At 41.8% G+C, this 18,392-nt stretch overlaps 1 protein-coding gene across 12 annotated transcripts in view; it reads left to right on the top strand.

Moving 5' to 3' along the window:
• Positions 1-18,392, top strand: part of HIP1R (huntingtin interacting protein 1 related) — a 72,985-nt gene that overhangs the window by 28,709 nt on the left and 25,884 nt on the right. For 2 of the 12 annotated variants that reach the window (XM_067701028.1, XM_067701030.1), the window contains exon 1: positions 16,677-16,870. The exons of 9 other annotated variants lie outside the window; for them this stretch is intronic. In XM_067701028.1, the coding sequence (XP_067557129.1) occupies positions 16,778-16,870 (93 nt within the window). In that variant the 5' untranslated portion in view covers positions 16,677-16,777. Of the gene's footprint in view, positions 1-16,676; positions 16,871-18,392 lie in introns of those variants that run through there. One more of the 12 variants, XM_067701029.1, reaches the window with a different exon arrangement.

The following is an 18,392-nucleotide window of genomic DNA, read 5'->3' on the forward strand; positions in this document are numbered from 1 at the left end:
GTGCAGTGTCTTTAAGTCCTTTGCCCATTTTTAATTTGATTGTTTCCTTTTATATTAATTGAGTTGTAAGAGTTTTTCATATAGTCTAGACACAAGTTCTTTATCTTTTGTCAAATATATTACTAATATTTTCTCCTAGTTTGTGGCTTGCCTTTTCATTCTCTTAAGAATAAAAGAGCAGAAATTTGAAATTTTGATGAAGTCCAATTTATCCTTTTTGTTTTTTTTTTAATGGTGTGTTTTTTTTCCAAGAAGTCTACCTGAAGGTTGTGAATATTTTCTCCTCCTAGAAGTTTTTTGGTTCTGTTTAGGTCTATGGTTTATCTCTTATTTAAATTTTGTGGATGGTGTGAAGTAAAGATCAAGGTTCATTTTTCTCCATACAGATTTTAGCTCCATCATTGTCATCGTTTGTTGAAAAGACTGTCCTTTCTCCATTGAATTACTTTCAGCATCTTTATTGAAAATCCGTTGACTGTATATTCAAGGGTCTGTTTCTGGAGTCTCCAATCCGTTCCATTGATATGGTTGTTCTCCTTACACCAATACCACACCAAATTGATTACATAACTCTATAGGAAATCTTGAAATCAGTATACATCCTTGACTTTGTTTGCAAAATTGTTTTGCCTATTCTAGGCCCTTTGCCAGGTCCATAGCAATTTTAGAGTCAACGTGTCAGTTTTTTAAAAGTGCCTTCTGGTATTGTGATTTCATTGAATCTACGGATCACTTTGGGAAGGATTGACATCTGTGAACAGAGTATATCTCCAGTTGCTTAGGTCTTCCTTCTTTTCTCTTAAACCATATTTTGTAGTTTTCATTGTAGGGGTCTTACACATTTCTTTTTAATTTATTTTATTAATGTATTAATTTTTGGCTGCGTTGGGTCTTCGTTGCTGTGCATGGGCTTTCTCTAGTTGTGTCGACGGGCTTCTCATTGCGGTGGCTTCTCTTGTTGCAGAGCACGGGCTCTAGGTGCACAGGCTTAGTAGCTGTGGCACACGGGCTCAGTAGTTGTGGCTTGTGGGCTCTAGAGCACAGGCTCAGTAGTTGCGGCGCACAGGCTTAGTTGCTTCGCAGCATGTGGGATCTTCCCGGACCAGGACTCTAACCCGTGTCCCCTGCATTGGCAGGCGGATTCTTAACCACTGCGCCACCAGGGAAGCCCCATTACACATCTTTTTAAAAATTTATTCCTAACATTTTGTTTATTGATGCCATCATATGTGGTATTTTAAATTTCATTCTCAAATTGTTTGTTGATGATATAAAGAACGATAATTGCCTTTTATAAATTGCATCTTTGCTACCTGGGCTCTTTGGTGGGGCTGATGGCAGACTGTGGGAGGGCTCATGCCAAGGAGTACTTCCCAGAACTTCTGCTGCCAGTGTCCTGGTCCCCATGGTGAGCCACAGCCACCGCCCACCTCTGCAGGAGACCCTCCAACACTAGCAGGAAACTTGCACAAGCCTCTTAGATAGCCTCATCCACCAGAGGGCAGACAGCAGAAGCAAGAAGAACTACAGTCCTGCAGCCTGTGGAACCAAAACCACATTCACAGAAAGATAGACCAGATGAAAAGGCAGAGGGCTATGTACCAGATGAAGGAACAAGATAAAAACCCAGAAAAACAACTAAATGAAGTGGAGATAAGCAACCTTCCAGAAAAAGAATTCAGAATAATGATAGTGAAGATGATCCAGGACCTCAGAAAAAGAATGGAGGCAAAGATCGAGAAGATGCAAGAAATGTTTAACAAAGACCTAGAAGAATTAAAGAGCAAACAAACAGAGATGAACGAACAATACAATAACTGAAATGAAAATTACACTAGAAGGAATCAATAGCAGAATAACTGAGGCAGAAGAACGGAAAAGTGACCTGGAAGACAGAATGGTGGAATTCACTGCTGTGGAACAGAATAAAGAAAAAAGAATGAAAAGAAATGAAGACAGCCTAAGAGACCTGTGGGACAACATTAAACGCAAAAACATTCACATTATAGGGGTCCCAGAAGGAGAAGAGAGAGAGAAAGGACCAGAGAAAATATTTGAAGAAATTATAGTTGAAAACTTCCCTAACATGGGAAAGGAAATAGCCACCCAAGTCCAGGAAGTGCAGCGAGTCCCATACAGGATAAACCCAAGGAAAAACAGGCTGAGACACATAGTAATCAAATTGGCAAAAATTAAAGACAAAGAAAAAGTATTGAAAGCAGCAAGGGAAAAACGACAGATAACATACAAGGGAACTCCCATAAGGTTAACAGCTGATTTCTCAGCAGAAACTCTACAAGCCAGAAGAGAGTGGCATGATATACTTAAAGTGATGAAAGGGAAGAAACTACAACCAAGATTACTCTACCCGGCAAGGATCTCATTCAGATTCGATGGAGAACTCAAAAGCTTTACAGACAAGCAAAAATTAAGAGTATTCAGCACCACCAAACCAGCCCTACAACAAATGCTAAAGGGACTTCTCTAAGTAGGAAACACAAGAGAAGAAAAGGACCTACAAAAACAAACCCAAAACAATTAAGAAAATGGTCATAGGAACATACATATCGATAATTACCTTAAACATGAATGGATTAAATGCTCCAACCAAAAGACACAGGCTTGCTGAATGGATACAAAAACAAGACCCATATATATGCTGTCTACAAGAGACCCACTTCAGACCTAGGGACACATACAGACTGAAAGTGAGGGAATGGAAAAAGATATTCCATGCAAATGGAAATCAAAAGAAAGCTGGAGTAGCAATACTCATATCAGACAAAATAGACTTTAAAATAAAGAATGTTACAAGAGACAAGGAAGGACACTACATAATGATCAAGGGATCAATCCAAGAAGAAGATATAACAATTATAAATATGTATGCACACAACACAGGAGCACCTCAATACATAAGGCAACTGCTAACAGCTATAAAAGAGGAAACTGACAGTAACACAATAATAGTGGGGGACTTTAACACCTCACTTACACCAATGGACAGATCATCCAAAATGAAAATAAATAAGGAAACAGAAGCTTTAAATGACACAATAGACCAGATAGATTTAATTGATATTTATAGGACATTCCATCCAAAAACAGCAGATTACACTTTCTTCTCAAGTGCGCACGGAACACTCTCCAGGATAGACCACATCTTGGGTCACAAATCAAGCCTCAGTAAATTTAAGAAAATTGAAATCATATCAAGCATCTTTTCTGACCACAATGCTATGAGATTAGAAATCAATTACAGGGAAAAAAACGTAAAAAACACAAACACATGGAGGCTAAACAATACGTTACTAAATAACCAAGAGATCACTGAAGAAATCAAAGAGGAAATCAGAAAATACCTAGAGACAAATGACAATGAAAACACGACCATCCAAAACCTATGGGATGCAGCAAAAGCAGCTCTAAGAGGCAAGTTTATAGCTATACAAGCCTACCTCAAGAAACAAGAAAAATCTCAAATAAACAATCTGACCTTACACCTAAAGGAACTAGAGAAAGAAGAACAAACAAAACCCGAAGTTAGCAGAAGGAAAGAAATCATAAAGATCAGAGCAGAAATAAATGAAATGGAAACAAACAAAACAATAGCAAAGATCAATAAAACTAAAAGCTGGTTCTTTGAGAAGATAAACAAAATTGATAAACCATTAGCCAGACTCATCAAGAAAACGAGGGAGAGGACTCAAATCAATAAAATTAGAAATGAAAAAGGAGAAGTTACAACAGACACTGCAGAAATACAAAGCATCCTAAGAGACTACTACAGGCAACTCTATGCCAATAAAATGGACAAATTCTTAGAAAGAGATAACCTTCCAAGACTGAACCAGGAAGAAACAGAAAATATGAACAGACCAATCACAAGTAATGAAATTGAAACTGTGATTAAATGTCTTCCAACAAACAAAAGTCCAGGACCAGATCGCTTCACAGGTGAATTCTATCAGACGTTTAGAGAAGAGCTAACACCCATCCTTCTCAAACTCTTCCAAAAAATTGCATAGGAAGGAACACTCCCGAACTCATTCTATGAGGCCACCATCACCCTGGTACCAAAACCAGACAAAGATACTACAAAAAAATAAAATTACAGACCAATATCACTGATGAGTATAGATGCGAAAATCCTCAACAAAATACTAGCAAACAGAATCCAACAACACATTAAAAGGATCATACACCATGATCAAGTGGGATTTATCCCAGGGATGCAAGGATTCTTCAATATACGCAAATCAATTGATGTGATATACCATATTAACAAATTGAAGAATAAAAACCATATGATTATCTCAATAGATGCAGAAAAACTTGACAAAATTCAACATCCATTTATGATAAAAACTCTCCAGAAAGTGGGCATAGAGGGAACCTACCTCAACATAATAAAGGCCAGATATGACAAACCCACAGCAAACATCATTCTCAGTGTTGAAAAACTGAAAGCATTTCCTCTAAGATCAGGAACAAGACAAGGATGTCCACTCTCACCACTATTATTCAACATAGTTTTGGAAGTCCTAGCCACGGCAGTCAGAGAAGAAAAATAAATAAAAGGAATACAAATTGGAAAAGAAGAAGTAAAAGTGTCACTGTTTGCAGATGACATGACACTATACATAGAGAATTCTAAAAACGCCACCAGAAAACTACTAGAGCTAGTCAATGAATTTGGTAAAGCTGCAGGATACAAAATTAATGCACATTAATCTCTTGCATTCCTATACACTAATGATGAAAAATCTGAAAGAGAAATTATGTAAACACTCCCATTTACCATTTCAACAAAAAGAATAAAATACCTAGGAATAAACCTACCTAGGGAGACAAAAGACCTGTATGCAGAAAACGATAAGACACTGATGAAAGAAATTAAAGATGATACCAACAGATGGAGAGATATACCATGTTCTTGGATTGGAAGAATCAATACTGTGAAAATGACTCTACTACCCAAAGCAACCTACAGATTCAATGCAATCCCTATCAAATTACCAATGGCATTTTTTACGGAACTAGAACAAAAAGTCTTAAAATTTGTATGGAGACAAAAAGGACCCCGAATAGCCAAAGCAGTCTTGAGGGAAAAAAACGGAGCTGGAGGAATCAGGCTCCCTGACTTCAGACTATACTAAAAAGCTACAATAATCAAGACAATATGATACTGGCACAAAAACAGAAACATAGATCAATGGAATAAGATAGAAAGCCCAGAGATAAACCCACACACTTATGGTCAACTAATCTATGACAAAGGAGGCAAGGATATACAATGGAGAAAAGACAGTCTGTTCAATAAGTGGTGCTGGGAAAACTGGACAGCTACGTGTAAAAGAATGAAATTAGAACACTCCCTAACACCATACACAAAAATAAACTCAAAATGGATTCGAGACCTAAATGTAAGACCAGACACTATAAAACTCTTAGAGGAAAACATAAGAAGAACACTCTTTGACATAAATCACAGCAAGATCTTTTTTGATCCACCTCCTAGAGTAATGGAAATAAAAACAAAAATAAACAAATGGGACCTAATGAAACTTAAAAGCTTTTGCACAGCAAAGGAAACCATAGAGCCAAAAAGACAACCCTCAGAATGGGAGAAAATATTTGCAAACAAATCAATGGACAAAGGATTAGGACAAAGGATTAATCTCCAAAATATATAAACAGCTCATGCAGCTCAATATTAAAAAAACAAACAACCCAATCCAAAAATGGGCAGAAGACCTAAATAGACATTTCTCCAAAGAAGACATACAGATGGCCAAGAAGCACATGAAAAGCTGCTCAACATCACTAATTATTAGAGAAATGCAAATCAAAACTACAATGAGGTGTCACCTCACACCAGTTAGAATGGGCATCATCAGAAAATCTACAAACAACAAATGCTGGAGAGGGTGTGGAGAAAAGGGAACCCTCTTGCACTGTTTGTGGGAATGTAAATTGATACAGCCACTGTGGAGAACAGTATGGAGGTTCCTTAAAAAACTAAAGATAGAATTACCATATGATCCAGCAATCCCACTACTGGGCATATACCCAGAGAAAACCATAATTCAAAAAGACACATGCACCCCAGCGTTCATTGCAGCACTATTTACAATAGCCAGGTCATGGAAGCAACCTAAATGCCCATTGACAGATGAATGGATAAAGAAGTTGTGGTACATATATACAGTGGAATAATACTCAGCCATAAAAAGGAACGAAACTGGGTTGTTTGTTGAGACGTGGATGGATCTAAAGACTTTCATACAGGATAAAGTAAATCAGAAAGAGAGAAACAAATATCATATATTGACGCATGTATATGGAACCTAGAAAAATGGTACAGATGAACCAGTTTGCAGGGCAGAAGTTGAGACACAGATGTAGAGAAGAAACGTATGGACACCAAGGGGGGAAAGCCGCAGGGTGGTGGGGATGGTGGTGTGCTGAATTGGGAGATTGGGATTGACATGTATACACTGATGTGTATAAAATTGATGACTAATAAGAAAAAAAAATGAATCTTTGCTAAATCCACCTATTCTAGTAGATTTTCTGTAGCTTCTTAGGATTTTCTACATACACAGTCATGTCATTTGTGAATAAAGAATTTCTTTTTCTAATTTTTATGCCTTATTTCTTTTTCTTTACCTTATTGCTCTGGCTAAGACTTCCAGATCGATACTGAATGGAAATAGTGAGGGCGAACATCCTCGCCTTGTTCCATGAAATACTCTCTCTGGTGGCATTTCTTGCTTAGCTCTTCTTCACATTGGAATTTTGTTAGACTCAGAGTTCTATGGGGCAGTTTCTGTGTGACAGATGATCTGAAACTAGGACATTAACCATTTTAGAATCAACATGCTCACTGCCACTAGGTTCACCAGGTCATTGCAAAGATTACCTTAAAGAATAGTGGGCTCCCTGAATCGTGATTTTTTAAAAGTATTTGTGCCATGTGTGCCGTATAAGCTTTTCAGAGTAGAAACCATGATGGACTTGTGGTGTTTTCTAGGAAGATTTTTTTCTTGACAAAATCTTTGAAGCATTAGTGAAGTAGTTTATTTACATTGGGGCAGAACATATTTTTAAGTATTGGTGATGGTTTTTAAATTTTTTAACAGCTTTGTTAAAGGATAACGTGCATACCATAAAGTTCTCCCATGTAAAAGTGTACAATTCAGTGGTTTTAGTATATTTACAAAGTTGTGCAACCATCACCATAGTCTGACTGTAGAACATTTTCATCATTCCAGAAGAACCTTGTACCCACTGGCAGTTTCTCCCCACTCCGCCTCCCCTAGCCTCGGGCTGACACTCATCCACTTCCTGTCTTTATGGATTTATTGGGCAGAGAATTTTCATCAGAGTTTTTTGAATAGAATTCAGGGGATCCATAAACTTTGACGGGGATAAAAATTACACTAAGGTTATTTTTATTAACCTCTAATTAAAATGTAGCACTTCCTTCAATTATGAATATAGGAAACAAGCCATCATAGTACATACTACCTGTGACTCTTGTCATTAGTAGAGATCACAGAGTTTCCTACCATATTACTGTTATTACGGATATCTTGACATATCATTTACACTTAGTACTACCTCAGCATTACAGACCATTAGGCCTGCTGCTAGATCTTATTATTTAATGCACTAATAAAAAGGATATGTATTATTATATCACAGTCCTGTTTAATATTTTGATAACCACAGTTATATCTGCCGTAATGCGACATATGGGTTCCTAAAAATCACCACACAGTGCAAACCTGCACAATAAAAACCACACAGTTTATGGGGAAAATGGGATTTTGAGCATAACACTCAAAAACTTTATCAGTGACCCATTTTTTAGAAGGACAGAAATGTAATTTAAACGGTAGTACAGTTTTATACATGTTAAGTAGTTAAGAAATACACAAATATTGCCATAAATGTGGCACTTTACCTTGAAAAAGACCTGAAGTCTGCAGGTAGAACTGGGCGTCGGAGAGGAGGTTGCAGCTTGTGACTTACTGGAAAGTGGTAGAAGGAGGGTTAGTGGATGGAAAGTCGTAGCAGCAGATGTGGATGGATGTGGCTCGTGACACTCCGCGGGTGGTGGTGGAGGGGCGTGGGGCGTGTATTCGTACACGGCCCGGCCCAGTTCACCTAGTGTTTCTCGTGGACAAAGTCGCACATTAACAAACACAAACTTCACATCATGCTCAGGTTGTTCCCTAATATATCCGATGCGTTGGAACAAATGTATGTTTTCAAAACAAGTGTCATAGCAGAACCAACTGTATTTCAGAATAACCTCTCCTTTAGGGTTTTATGTTAAATTCCTACCTAAGATGTAATCAGGAGCTCCCTCACTTTTGTCCTCGTAGCACAGCTGGGAGTGTGTTTGTGTAACATCTCCATCAGAGTGCGTGTCACAGTACATGACAGCTGATTACATCCATGGGTCTCTGCTCCTCCGTGCGTGCGTTAAGGAGCCCCTCTCACTCATCCTGGCTTCCCCAGTGTAGCACATGCCATACCTGCTACAGAGGATGCTCCTTGAATGGAACTGATAGGAAGAGTTCAGGAAAAAGGCAGAACAGTGACCCTCAGGTATAGACTGAAAAAATGCTAAAGGTATTTGAGGTTGGTGAAAAGTTGGTTTAAGAGAATATTTGAGCTAGAAAGATCCTAAAGAGAGATCCAATCTCAACCATTCATTTTACAGGGGAGGGCAGGTGATTAAATCTCTTGCTTAACATCCCACATGATTCTAATCAGATAATCATTTAGTTGGAAAAAAATACTGTCTTCAGATGTAATATATTTTCCCATGGATTGTTAACTGATTCTAAAGATGCTGGGAAAACAGAATTTTAACTAACAGAAGTCTACTTGGCAATGCACTTTGCAAACTCCTCCCCTCTGGTCCTTTGAACAGAGTATAACTGGTTACAGAAAAAGTAAATACTGTTGTAAAAAATTCTTAATTTTTGCAGTAAGGAAGGCAGGGTAAGTTCTGAGCAGCCTGTCTGCTTCACCAGGGTTTTGCCATCTGTCGCTAAAGACAAGGGTCTTAATTCAAAGCCTTTCTCTGAAATAGGCACTCTCACACATTGCTGGGGGAGCACAAAGCGATTCAGTCCTTCTGGCAAGGAATCTGTCAGTGTTTTCTAAAAACTGCAGAAGAGCTGACCCTTTGCAGTGGCAGTGTCACTTTGGGAATCTCTCGTTCAGGTACAGCCGCATGTGTATAAAATGGTATATGTACAAGTTTTTCATGGCAGCATTGCTTTATAACAAGCAAGAGTTAGGAAACGATCCAAGTGTCTAGCAAGAAGGAACTGAGTGAATAGCCGTGGCACATGGACTATTACCATGAGACAGAATAGGAAGGTCTTGGATGCAGAAATATTTCCAGGATATACTATTAAGTGAAAAGAAGCAGGACGCTGAAAGATTCATGTGGTATTCTACATATGGGATGGGAATAAGGATATATATATATATATATATATTTTATATATATATATATTTTTAAGAATATATATATTTTTGAAACCATGCTCAGGTATTAACTATTTAAAAACCCCCAATAAGTTAAAAATAGAGAAAAAAGGAAAGAGTAAAACAGCACAGCTGCCACATCTCATTCACCCATGGCAGGCTTCCTGTGGTGTTGGGGTCAGGAGGACACAGCCTGAAACCGAATTTGGACTTTTGACCAGAACATGGGACATCCTCATCACTAGTTTGCAACTGTCGGGATGACCTGTCAGGGTTCTCGACCTTTTCTTTTTTCTTTTTTTTTTTTTAAATAAATTTATTTATTTTTGGCCACGTTGGGTCTTCATTGCTGCGCGCAGGCTTTCTCTAGTTGCGGCGAGCGGGGGCTGCTCTTCGTTGCGGTGCGCGGGCTTCTCATTGCAGTGGCTTCTCTTGTTGCGGAGCTTGGGCTCTAGGCGTGCGGGCTTCAGTAGTTGTGGCACACGGGCTCAGTAGTTGTGGCTCGCGGGCCGTAGGGCGCAGGCTCAGTAGTTGTGGCGCACGGGCTTAGTTGCTCCACGGCATGTGGGATCTTCCCGGACCAGGGCTCGAATCCATGTCCCCTACATTGGCAGGCGGATTCTCAACCACTGAGCCACCAGGAAGTCCCTAGAATGATGTTTTTAAATGAAATAAAATACATCAGGGTGTAAAATAGCTAGGAAGCCTCTTCCAGTAGAGAGGAAGCAGCATGATTAAGAGCACAGAGGTCTGGAAGCACCGAGAGTAATCCCAACATGGTTCAAACGTAGGCCCCGTGGGAGGAGGCAGAGGCTGAGCAAGGCCAGGTTCTCCACTGGAGTCTACCGGTGTCTTTCCAAGCTTCCTTCTCCTCTTCTTTCCTTCTTTTTCTTCTTTTTCTTTTTTAATATTTGCCCCAGACCTAACAATGCTACACCCTCAGTAGGCACTGTAATGAATTAAAGTGTCGCTACGACTTGTTGATTCTTCTTGATGACCACCGCCTTCACTAAAGGCTCACCGCAGAGTCTATATAAAGGCTGACAAAGAGCCAGTTATATTTGGGCATCAGCCAATTGCCATGGTTTAGCCATACACGTATGGTAAAGCAAACAGAACATTCCAGCTACGGTTTAGAGACAGGGACCCCACACATGAGCGGGAAATCAACACATCTTTTGGGTGGATGACGTTGGTTTTATGAAATTACTTCATTGTATTTCATTAATTCCCTAAGGTCTTTTAAAGGCATTTCCGCTATATTTGTGTATTGTCCTCTTAAGTATTTTCTAGTTGTTCTGTCCTGGGTATTAATTTGGGAGTTGTTTTGTAGAATGTGGAAGTCTCAGAAGAGTCAGCTGAAAAAAATACCCTTCTCGGTAATTGAAGAAAACAAATTCATGTATTCATGGTGATCATGGGTAAGTCACCTTTCCTTATCTCACCTTATATCTATATTTAATAAGTAACTGGGGAGCACTGATAATGTGGAGTCCCAGCAGTGCGTTTGTGTGACCTGTAATCCTTTCTCTTTTGTTTGACCTATTTATACACACCTTCTAAATTTAATCAGAGTAAAATGTCAGTTACTTATAAGAGAAATGCAGATCAGAAAGTTCTTGTTCTCAGTACCCAGAATTTTAAACCTAAGGAAGTGAATTCATATAGCTTTCAAAATCGGAACGTAAACTCACATGTCAGCATTTCATCTGAATGTCTGTCTGGAAAGAAATCTTTCTGCGGGGTTTCAAGTCTTATAAAAAGGCTTATTGACCCAGGAAGCACTTTCTTGATTTGTGTTTCCTTCTATCAAACCTTCATTTCATAGGCAAAGTTTCTTTAGAATCCATTTTGATCAGTTAAAAGGTAAAATCGTTTCCATTGTTTTCCACTTAAGCATAAGAGCATTTTTAAGACCCTGAAAGCAGTAAGTAGCCCTCTCCCTGTCTCCCTGTCTTCTTTCTCTTTGCTGAGAAGTTTTCATATTTATAATATTTTGCGTGACCTTATGTTGATGAGAATCAAGACATATAGTTAACTTTTTAGAGACTGGGAGTTTACAGCACACCATCCAGTGCTCATTGATTTTTATTTAACTCCATTTCCTTCGCGCAGAAGCCGATTTCTCATCCATGTGGAAGGCAGGAAGCAGACATCAATACCTAATACTTAACCTTGAAAACAAAAAGAGGATTGTAATCCTTCGTAAGCAACATTTAATACCAAAGGGGAGCAGAGACTGAAAGTTAATTTTTAAACATCTATATTTTGTTTGTCTTCAGGTTAACCATTTTCATGTGTAAGAAATACTTTTCATGTGTAAGAAATATCTTTCATGTGTAAGAAATTAGACCTAATTGTATATTATATATAATATACAAACTTGGAATTATGCTAAGAGAGAAAAAGCCTTCTCTGTAAAGATGCACGCTACAGTTAAATACTCGAGAAGCTCTTTCAAAGTGTGAACGTCAAATAGAGAATCCATACATATAAAATGCTGTTTTAACTGATTTTTTTAAAACCTGCGCATACATTTAAATTATAACCAGTAGCTTATCAGAGTCAGCTCCAAATCTATGAGAAATATGTTCTCTTGTGGTTTTCAGCCCTGAACTTTGCTGTGTAAAGACATAAAATGATATGATATAAAATATTTTAAACCAGAAACTATCTCCTGGGTTACTGACAGTCGAGGTCCTTCTGTTCCATAAGCTGAGCAGAGCCCCCTCTTGTCTAGGTCAGTCATAGTCCTATCAACTTATACAAACAAAAGCTTGCTGGAAGATCAAGTTTTATATGCATTTTTTTTTATCATTAAAGACTAAAACATTTCTGTTTTAACTTGTAATTTTTTAAAGAATATACTGATCCGCTTCAGTCAATAAAAAATATTTTTACTAATAAAAATAATTTTCTGGGATTTCTTTTTATGACACAGGGGTGAAATAAGGAAAGTTAGTCTCTTGAAACCAAACCTGGCAAGTTAATTTCCTCAGGAACGGGAATGTATTTTTTTTAAGCATTGCAGATATCAAAGTTCTATTGTGCTGTATAAATGCCCCTTTGTTAAAAGGTTTCAGTGCTACTTCAGAGGTGATTTTCATGAGAGTGGAGGAGCCACCCCATTTAGCCTTTTTAATTAGGGTGCTGAAAAGAGAAATTGGGTGAGGTTTGGCTATGTTCTTTATAAATGCTTGCTTTCTGCCCAGGATAGGCTGGTTTGTACAGAGCAAGACTGAGAAAGGTAGTGTGTAGTCGATTCTGAACTATTGCCTCCAAGGTAGAAACCTGAAATGTCCCTGGAGAGGCTGACTTTCTGAGAAACAAAATATTAAATTTTCTCCTTCTCTTTATGATAGTTTTATGGCTGCATGTCAACTTGCCTAGTGAAAAGAGAACACTGGTTAGGTGCTAAAAAGAACAATTTCAGGGAACTAAAGGATTTGAAAGAAGTCAAAAGTTATTTTGTAACTAAATGTATTTTAGCTCATAGGATTATAGTATCTACAACACCTATTCTTACCCTTCCACATTCTTGTGAATTACAGCACATGCAGTTCAAAAATGGAAACCTTAAATTATCAATTTATCTCTCTCAACCTAAGTTATTTAAATATGTGAGCAATTTCTGTTAAAGAGAGGCAGCCTCAGTATGTTGAAATAGTTGCAAGATGAAACTAGATTTTAGCCTTAATATTTTGTCATCAACATTCTTTCACCTTAAGAGGAGGCGGGAATTCCCTGATGGTCCAGTGGTTAGGACTCTATACTTTCACTGCTGAGGGCACGGGTTCGATCCCTAGTCAGGGAACTAGGATCCCGCAGGCCCCGGGGCCAAAAATAGAAAAAAAAAAAAGAGGAGGCAACTAAATTGTACTGTAAGTTCCTGCCAGAAATTATCTCAGCCATCAAAAGAGACTGATGTGAGTATATTTTTAGAGTTTGTGAACAGCTCTATTAAACAGAAATAGAAATACCCCCAAAGAAAGAAATCAAGATAATACATAAACACTTAACAACAGTTTTAACTAAAAAGTGCTAATAGCATGCAGGAGCTTGAGAGCCTTTAAGGGGTAAGGTTGGTTCATTTCAGGAACGTGGCTGAGTTTTGGAACCTTGTGCATACCATGGCTAATTGATCCTGCAGTTTTTCTTGGTGGCCTTGACCTGAGACTTTCCTTCTCTGGTTAGATGCCTGTAGCTAGGTGACTGTTTCAAAGGCATGCACCTTTGTTTCTCTTGAGCCATGTGATGACAATTTGGTTGGGGTCCATTTCAGAAAGGTTCATGATTCTGCACCTTAAACAATCATCTTGGCAACCACTTCATACGTGATAGAGAATAGTGAATAAGATCAGATTAAGAAACCAGACACATTAATCAGAACGACAGCTGACACGGTAAGTTAAAAACCAGAATGGCCTTTGCGAGAACTTCATCAAATGAGGGCACATTCATCAGTCCTGTAAATGATGATTTCTGGGTTCTCAGCCAAATGCATGCTTAAGAGAGCTAACAAAAGAAGACAAAATAATTTGAGCGCACATCAAGTGTTGCTTTGTTGGCCACTGGAGACACAACAATGAGCGAAGCAGACTCAATCTTTGTTTACAGTCTAGTGGAAGAGACAGATCTTAATCAAATAATGACAAATAGGTCATGAAAAACTGGTAAGGCTATGAAATAAAGCTTTGAGCTACTGTGTCAGCATATAACAGGGGCATAGGTCAAGGGTGGAGGGCTCAGGGAAGGCTTCCCTGAGGAAGTGACATCTGAACTAAGCTGAAATATGAGTAGATGCTAACTGGCAAACAGGAAGAGAAAGAGCATTCCAGACAATGGTAACAGCATGTGCAAAGGCCCTGAGGTGGAAAGGAGCGTGACACATTTTCGGACCTGATGGACTAGGATGGGGCAAGCTGGAAAGACGCTGGGACCAGATCAGACACACGTGTCAATGAGGCAGGCAGTGTGGGGACTGTAGCACCATCATTTAGTAAGCCCAGTGATGTAAACTCTATTGTTTGTCTTCTTGGATTTTCCTTGAAATCAGGTCTAATTTGTACCCTAAATGCTTTGCCTTTGTAATGGCCCAGGGGAAGCATTAAACAGCCCTGGGGATACCTCACAACAAGGAGAATCTCAGCCAAACAGTGACAGAGTCAGTTCTAGAACCAGGTCTCCTGCCTGAAGGTGTTCCGAGAGGTGAACCTGACAAATTGAGAGTGGGGAAGCTTGTGGCCTTTTGTCCCCAGGAATGCTCTTTCATAAAACTAAGCCGTATGTTGAAGTGCCAAATTATGGAGGGCTGTTCACTCACTTTTTCAACTCCTTTTCACACACATTTTTTACTGGACATTGCTAATGCACCAGACACCCTGCTAGGCACTGAAGGTATAAAACTGAGTAAGACAGGGAATTCCCTGGTGGTCCAGTGGTTAGGACTCCACAAGGGCCTGGGTTCAATCCCTGGTTGGGGAACTAAAATCCCACAAGCTGTGCAGTGCGGGCAAAACAAACAAACAAAACTGAGTAAGACAGGGTGGTCCTTGCCCTCCAGCTGCTCAAAAATATTTCTTACAAACAGATAAATTACATTCAATAGAGATGTTTTAGCAAAGTACTCTGGGATCCCAACAGTATTGAGCCCAGCACCTGGCACAGTAATCAACTCTTTATTATTGAAAGAGTGGTAGTTGGTTGCTGATGAAGTCCCTGTGGCAGACATTCTAAACCCAGAGGGGTGTTGCCTGCTTTAAAAGAAGACGCTGTGTTAAGTGTGAAGATCACAGGAGAAGCGCTTTCGTTGGATGTGGAAAAAGGAGTCCGAGAAACAGCTGGTCTGGAGCCTGCAAATCCCTTTACTGCCGGCCTTATTCCACCACAGCTCTTGACTAGAGTGCTGAGAGTTAAAAATGAAATAATACAGGGCTTCCCTGGTGGCGCAGTGGTTGAGAGTCCGCCTGCCGATGCAGGGGACACGGGTTCGTGCCCGGGTCCGGGAAGATCCCACATGCCGCGGAGCGGCTGGGCCCGTGAGCCATAGCCGCTGAGCCTGTGCGTCCAGAGCCTGTGCTCCGCAACGGGAGAGGCCACAACAGTGAGAGGCCCGCGTATCGCAAAAAAAAAAAAATAAAAAATAACACAAGTAAAGGGTTTTGTCCAGTGCCTAGCAAGTAATAAACATTCAGTAAATATTAGCTATTGTTATTCAGGTAAAGAAGCTTTTCGGTGATTGGAATTAGATAAGGCGTGGTTATTTTCTATCTTTAGGGGAGTGAGAGGAAAGCCTTGTTAAATACATCTTTCAAGTTCCCAGTGTCAGCTCTGGGACAGGCAGTGAGGAACCAGTGAGGTTACAGAAAGGGTCAGGGAGACAATGTTCAGGGTTATGTAGGCATCACCTTCTCTCTTCAAAGGGGGTGTACCCTCCCTAGTACCTGTATTGGGTGATTTCACACCTATATTCTGAGAGGAAAGCTGAGGATAGCAGAAACAAAATAACCATTTGAGAGATTAAAAAAAAAAAGAAAAGAAAAACTTCAGTTCTGTGACCGGTAATTTTAAAAGCAAACGAGTAATAACAGTGTTTTTAAAAATCTCACACCACCTCCTGTAGCAACTGTTCCATGCACTTTGATGGCCCAGCTCTGCGTTTGGTCCAGAGCTGTCTGCAGGCTGTCCCAGCCCTGCCTCTCCTGGTCCCCTTACCGTTTCTCAACTCTTGCAAGGTGTCCTCGTGCAGAGCCCGCAGTCTCTGAAAAGTCATCGCACAGTCCCGCGTTGATAACAGCTGCAGTTGCATTAGAGATGCACACAGAGTGGACAGCTCAATGGTATGCCTTTGACACATAAAGTAATATAGGACTTTTATAAAGTTAAGAAAAAAATGTCCAGTTGTGATTCCATTGGTCAGATTTCATCGAGGCCAAGTTTTCTCCAATTAACCAGATCCTGGCCTGGTGTGGACAGGACTTGGTGAGTCCGGGCGGAGGGTGTGTGCGAGGACGGAGGGGGGACTGGTGTTTCCGCTCGCACACGAGAGGCGTCGAGGGCCTGGGGGCCCCGGCCCGTGCCCCTACCCTGGCCAGGGGCGCGGCCGGGCGGGGCGGGGCGCGTGGGCGGGGCTACGGCGGCTCCTCCCCCGGCGGGCGGGCGGCGCCTTACGGCGGGCGGCCTCGCGGTGCCTAGGCGCGGGCGGCCGGCCTGGATCGCTCAGTCGCGCGGAGCCGGGCCCAGGAACGCAGGCGGCGGCAGGATGAACAGCATCAAGAACGTGCCGGCGCGGGTGCTGAGCCGAAGGCCTGGCCACAGCCTGGAGGCCGAGCGCGAGCAGTTCGACAAGACCCAGGCGAGCGGCGGGGCGGCGGGCGGGCGGCGCTGTCCCCCCTTCCCCTCACACGCGTCCCTCGGGGCCCGGCCTGCGCCCGCCTCCAGAGCGCCGGGAGCTCGGGCCGCTCCCCGGACCCCTTGCTCCCCGGCCATCTGGGGGCCCCCGGCCGCATCTCGGCCGCGGCCACCCAGCTCCCCGGCCTTCGCCGCCCGAGCCGACCCGCGCGCAGGTGAACCGGAAGCGCGAGCCGGCGCCCGGGCCCGAGGTGGCGGGGGACCGGGGTGGCAGGGGACTGGGATGCAGCCGGGGACTGAGATGCGACCGGGGGACCAGGTGGCCAGGCGACCGAGGTGTCTAGGGACTGAGAGGCGGCCGGGGACCGAGGTGGCTAGGAGCCGAGACGTGGGAGGGGCCAGGTGGAGGGAGCCGAGACGCGGCTGGGGGCCAGGTGGGGTCAAGGTGCGTCCCGGGCCTGGGTGCGCCCGGCCGGGGCGGCCCGACTGGATTTCTCCGCCCTGGCCGCGCCGCCTCTCCCGGGCTCCGTCTACTTTTCCCACGGCTTAAAAGAATGCCCCCTCCTCGGAGAAGCAATGCATTTCCTTAAAGGAAACTCCCTGCTTCCTTTTCTCCTGAGCTGTTTTTCAGGGCCGCACAATATCTTATTATCTGCTGGGCGAAAAGTTTCACGTCTGTAGCCAGACTTGTTTGCCCGAGCGCTGGCCCACGTATAAACAGGTTCACACCCCCTTATTAAATGACGGTGCCTGACAGACAGAAACTTCCTAGGGCTCCCTTCCTGCACTTCCCACGCGCCCGCATCTCTTCCAGAGAGTGGCCTATCCTGGGAGGGTTATTTTAAAAATGAAACAATGACGGGGGTGTGTATTTGTCCATGTGTTCCTGCTGAGACCACACTGATGAGGGCGTTGCTGTTTCTGGTTTTCTGTTCCTTTTTATTTGACAAACACTGAGGTATTCTTATGCCTGGGGGAGGGGGGGAGCATACTGGGTTTTTTGCCAAAGTAAGTCAACCAGGACTGAAACAGCAGAAAATTTTTACTTTAGAAATAAACCATGGACTTCCCTGGCGGTCCAGTGGTTAAGACCCCACGCCCCCAGTGCAGGGGGCACGGGTTCAATCCCTGGTCCGGGAACTAAGATCCCGCACGACGCGGCCAAAAAAACCCCAGAAAACAAAAACCAAAAGCCAGAAGGAACCCACTCACTCCTGTCTAAAGTAGGATGATGACATTTGTGTCTGCCGTTAGCAAGGTCCTTCCCACCTCTCCCTGCCAGGAGCAGTGACTTGTGCGGTGTCTTTCAATTCAAGTTAGCACATGCAGCCTACAATAACTTTTGTTTTGAAGTAAGAAAAAATGCAGGGGAAACATCTAACCTTTGTGCTTGAGATTAACAAGGAAAATGATAAAACCTTGGCTCTATAAAAGACTAGTGCTGAACCAGCCAAGCCGCAAATTATTAATTTAGCCTTTGTAGTCATCATCATCATCTGGCCCCTGGTGTATTTTCAGCCCGGATA

This window comes from Pseudorca crassidens, chromosome 12 (assembly GCF_039906515.1).
Source record: "Pseudorca crassidens isolate mPseCra1 chromosome 12, mPseCra1.hap1, whole genome shotgun sequence".
In the NCBI taxonomy this organism is placed as follows: domain Eukaryota; kingdom Metazoa; phylum Chordata; class Mammalia; order Artiodactyla; family Delphinidae; genus Pseudorca; species Pseudorca crassidens.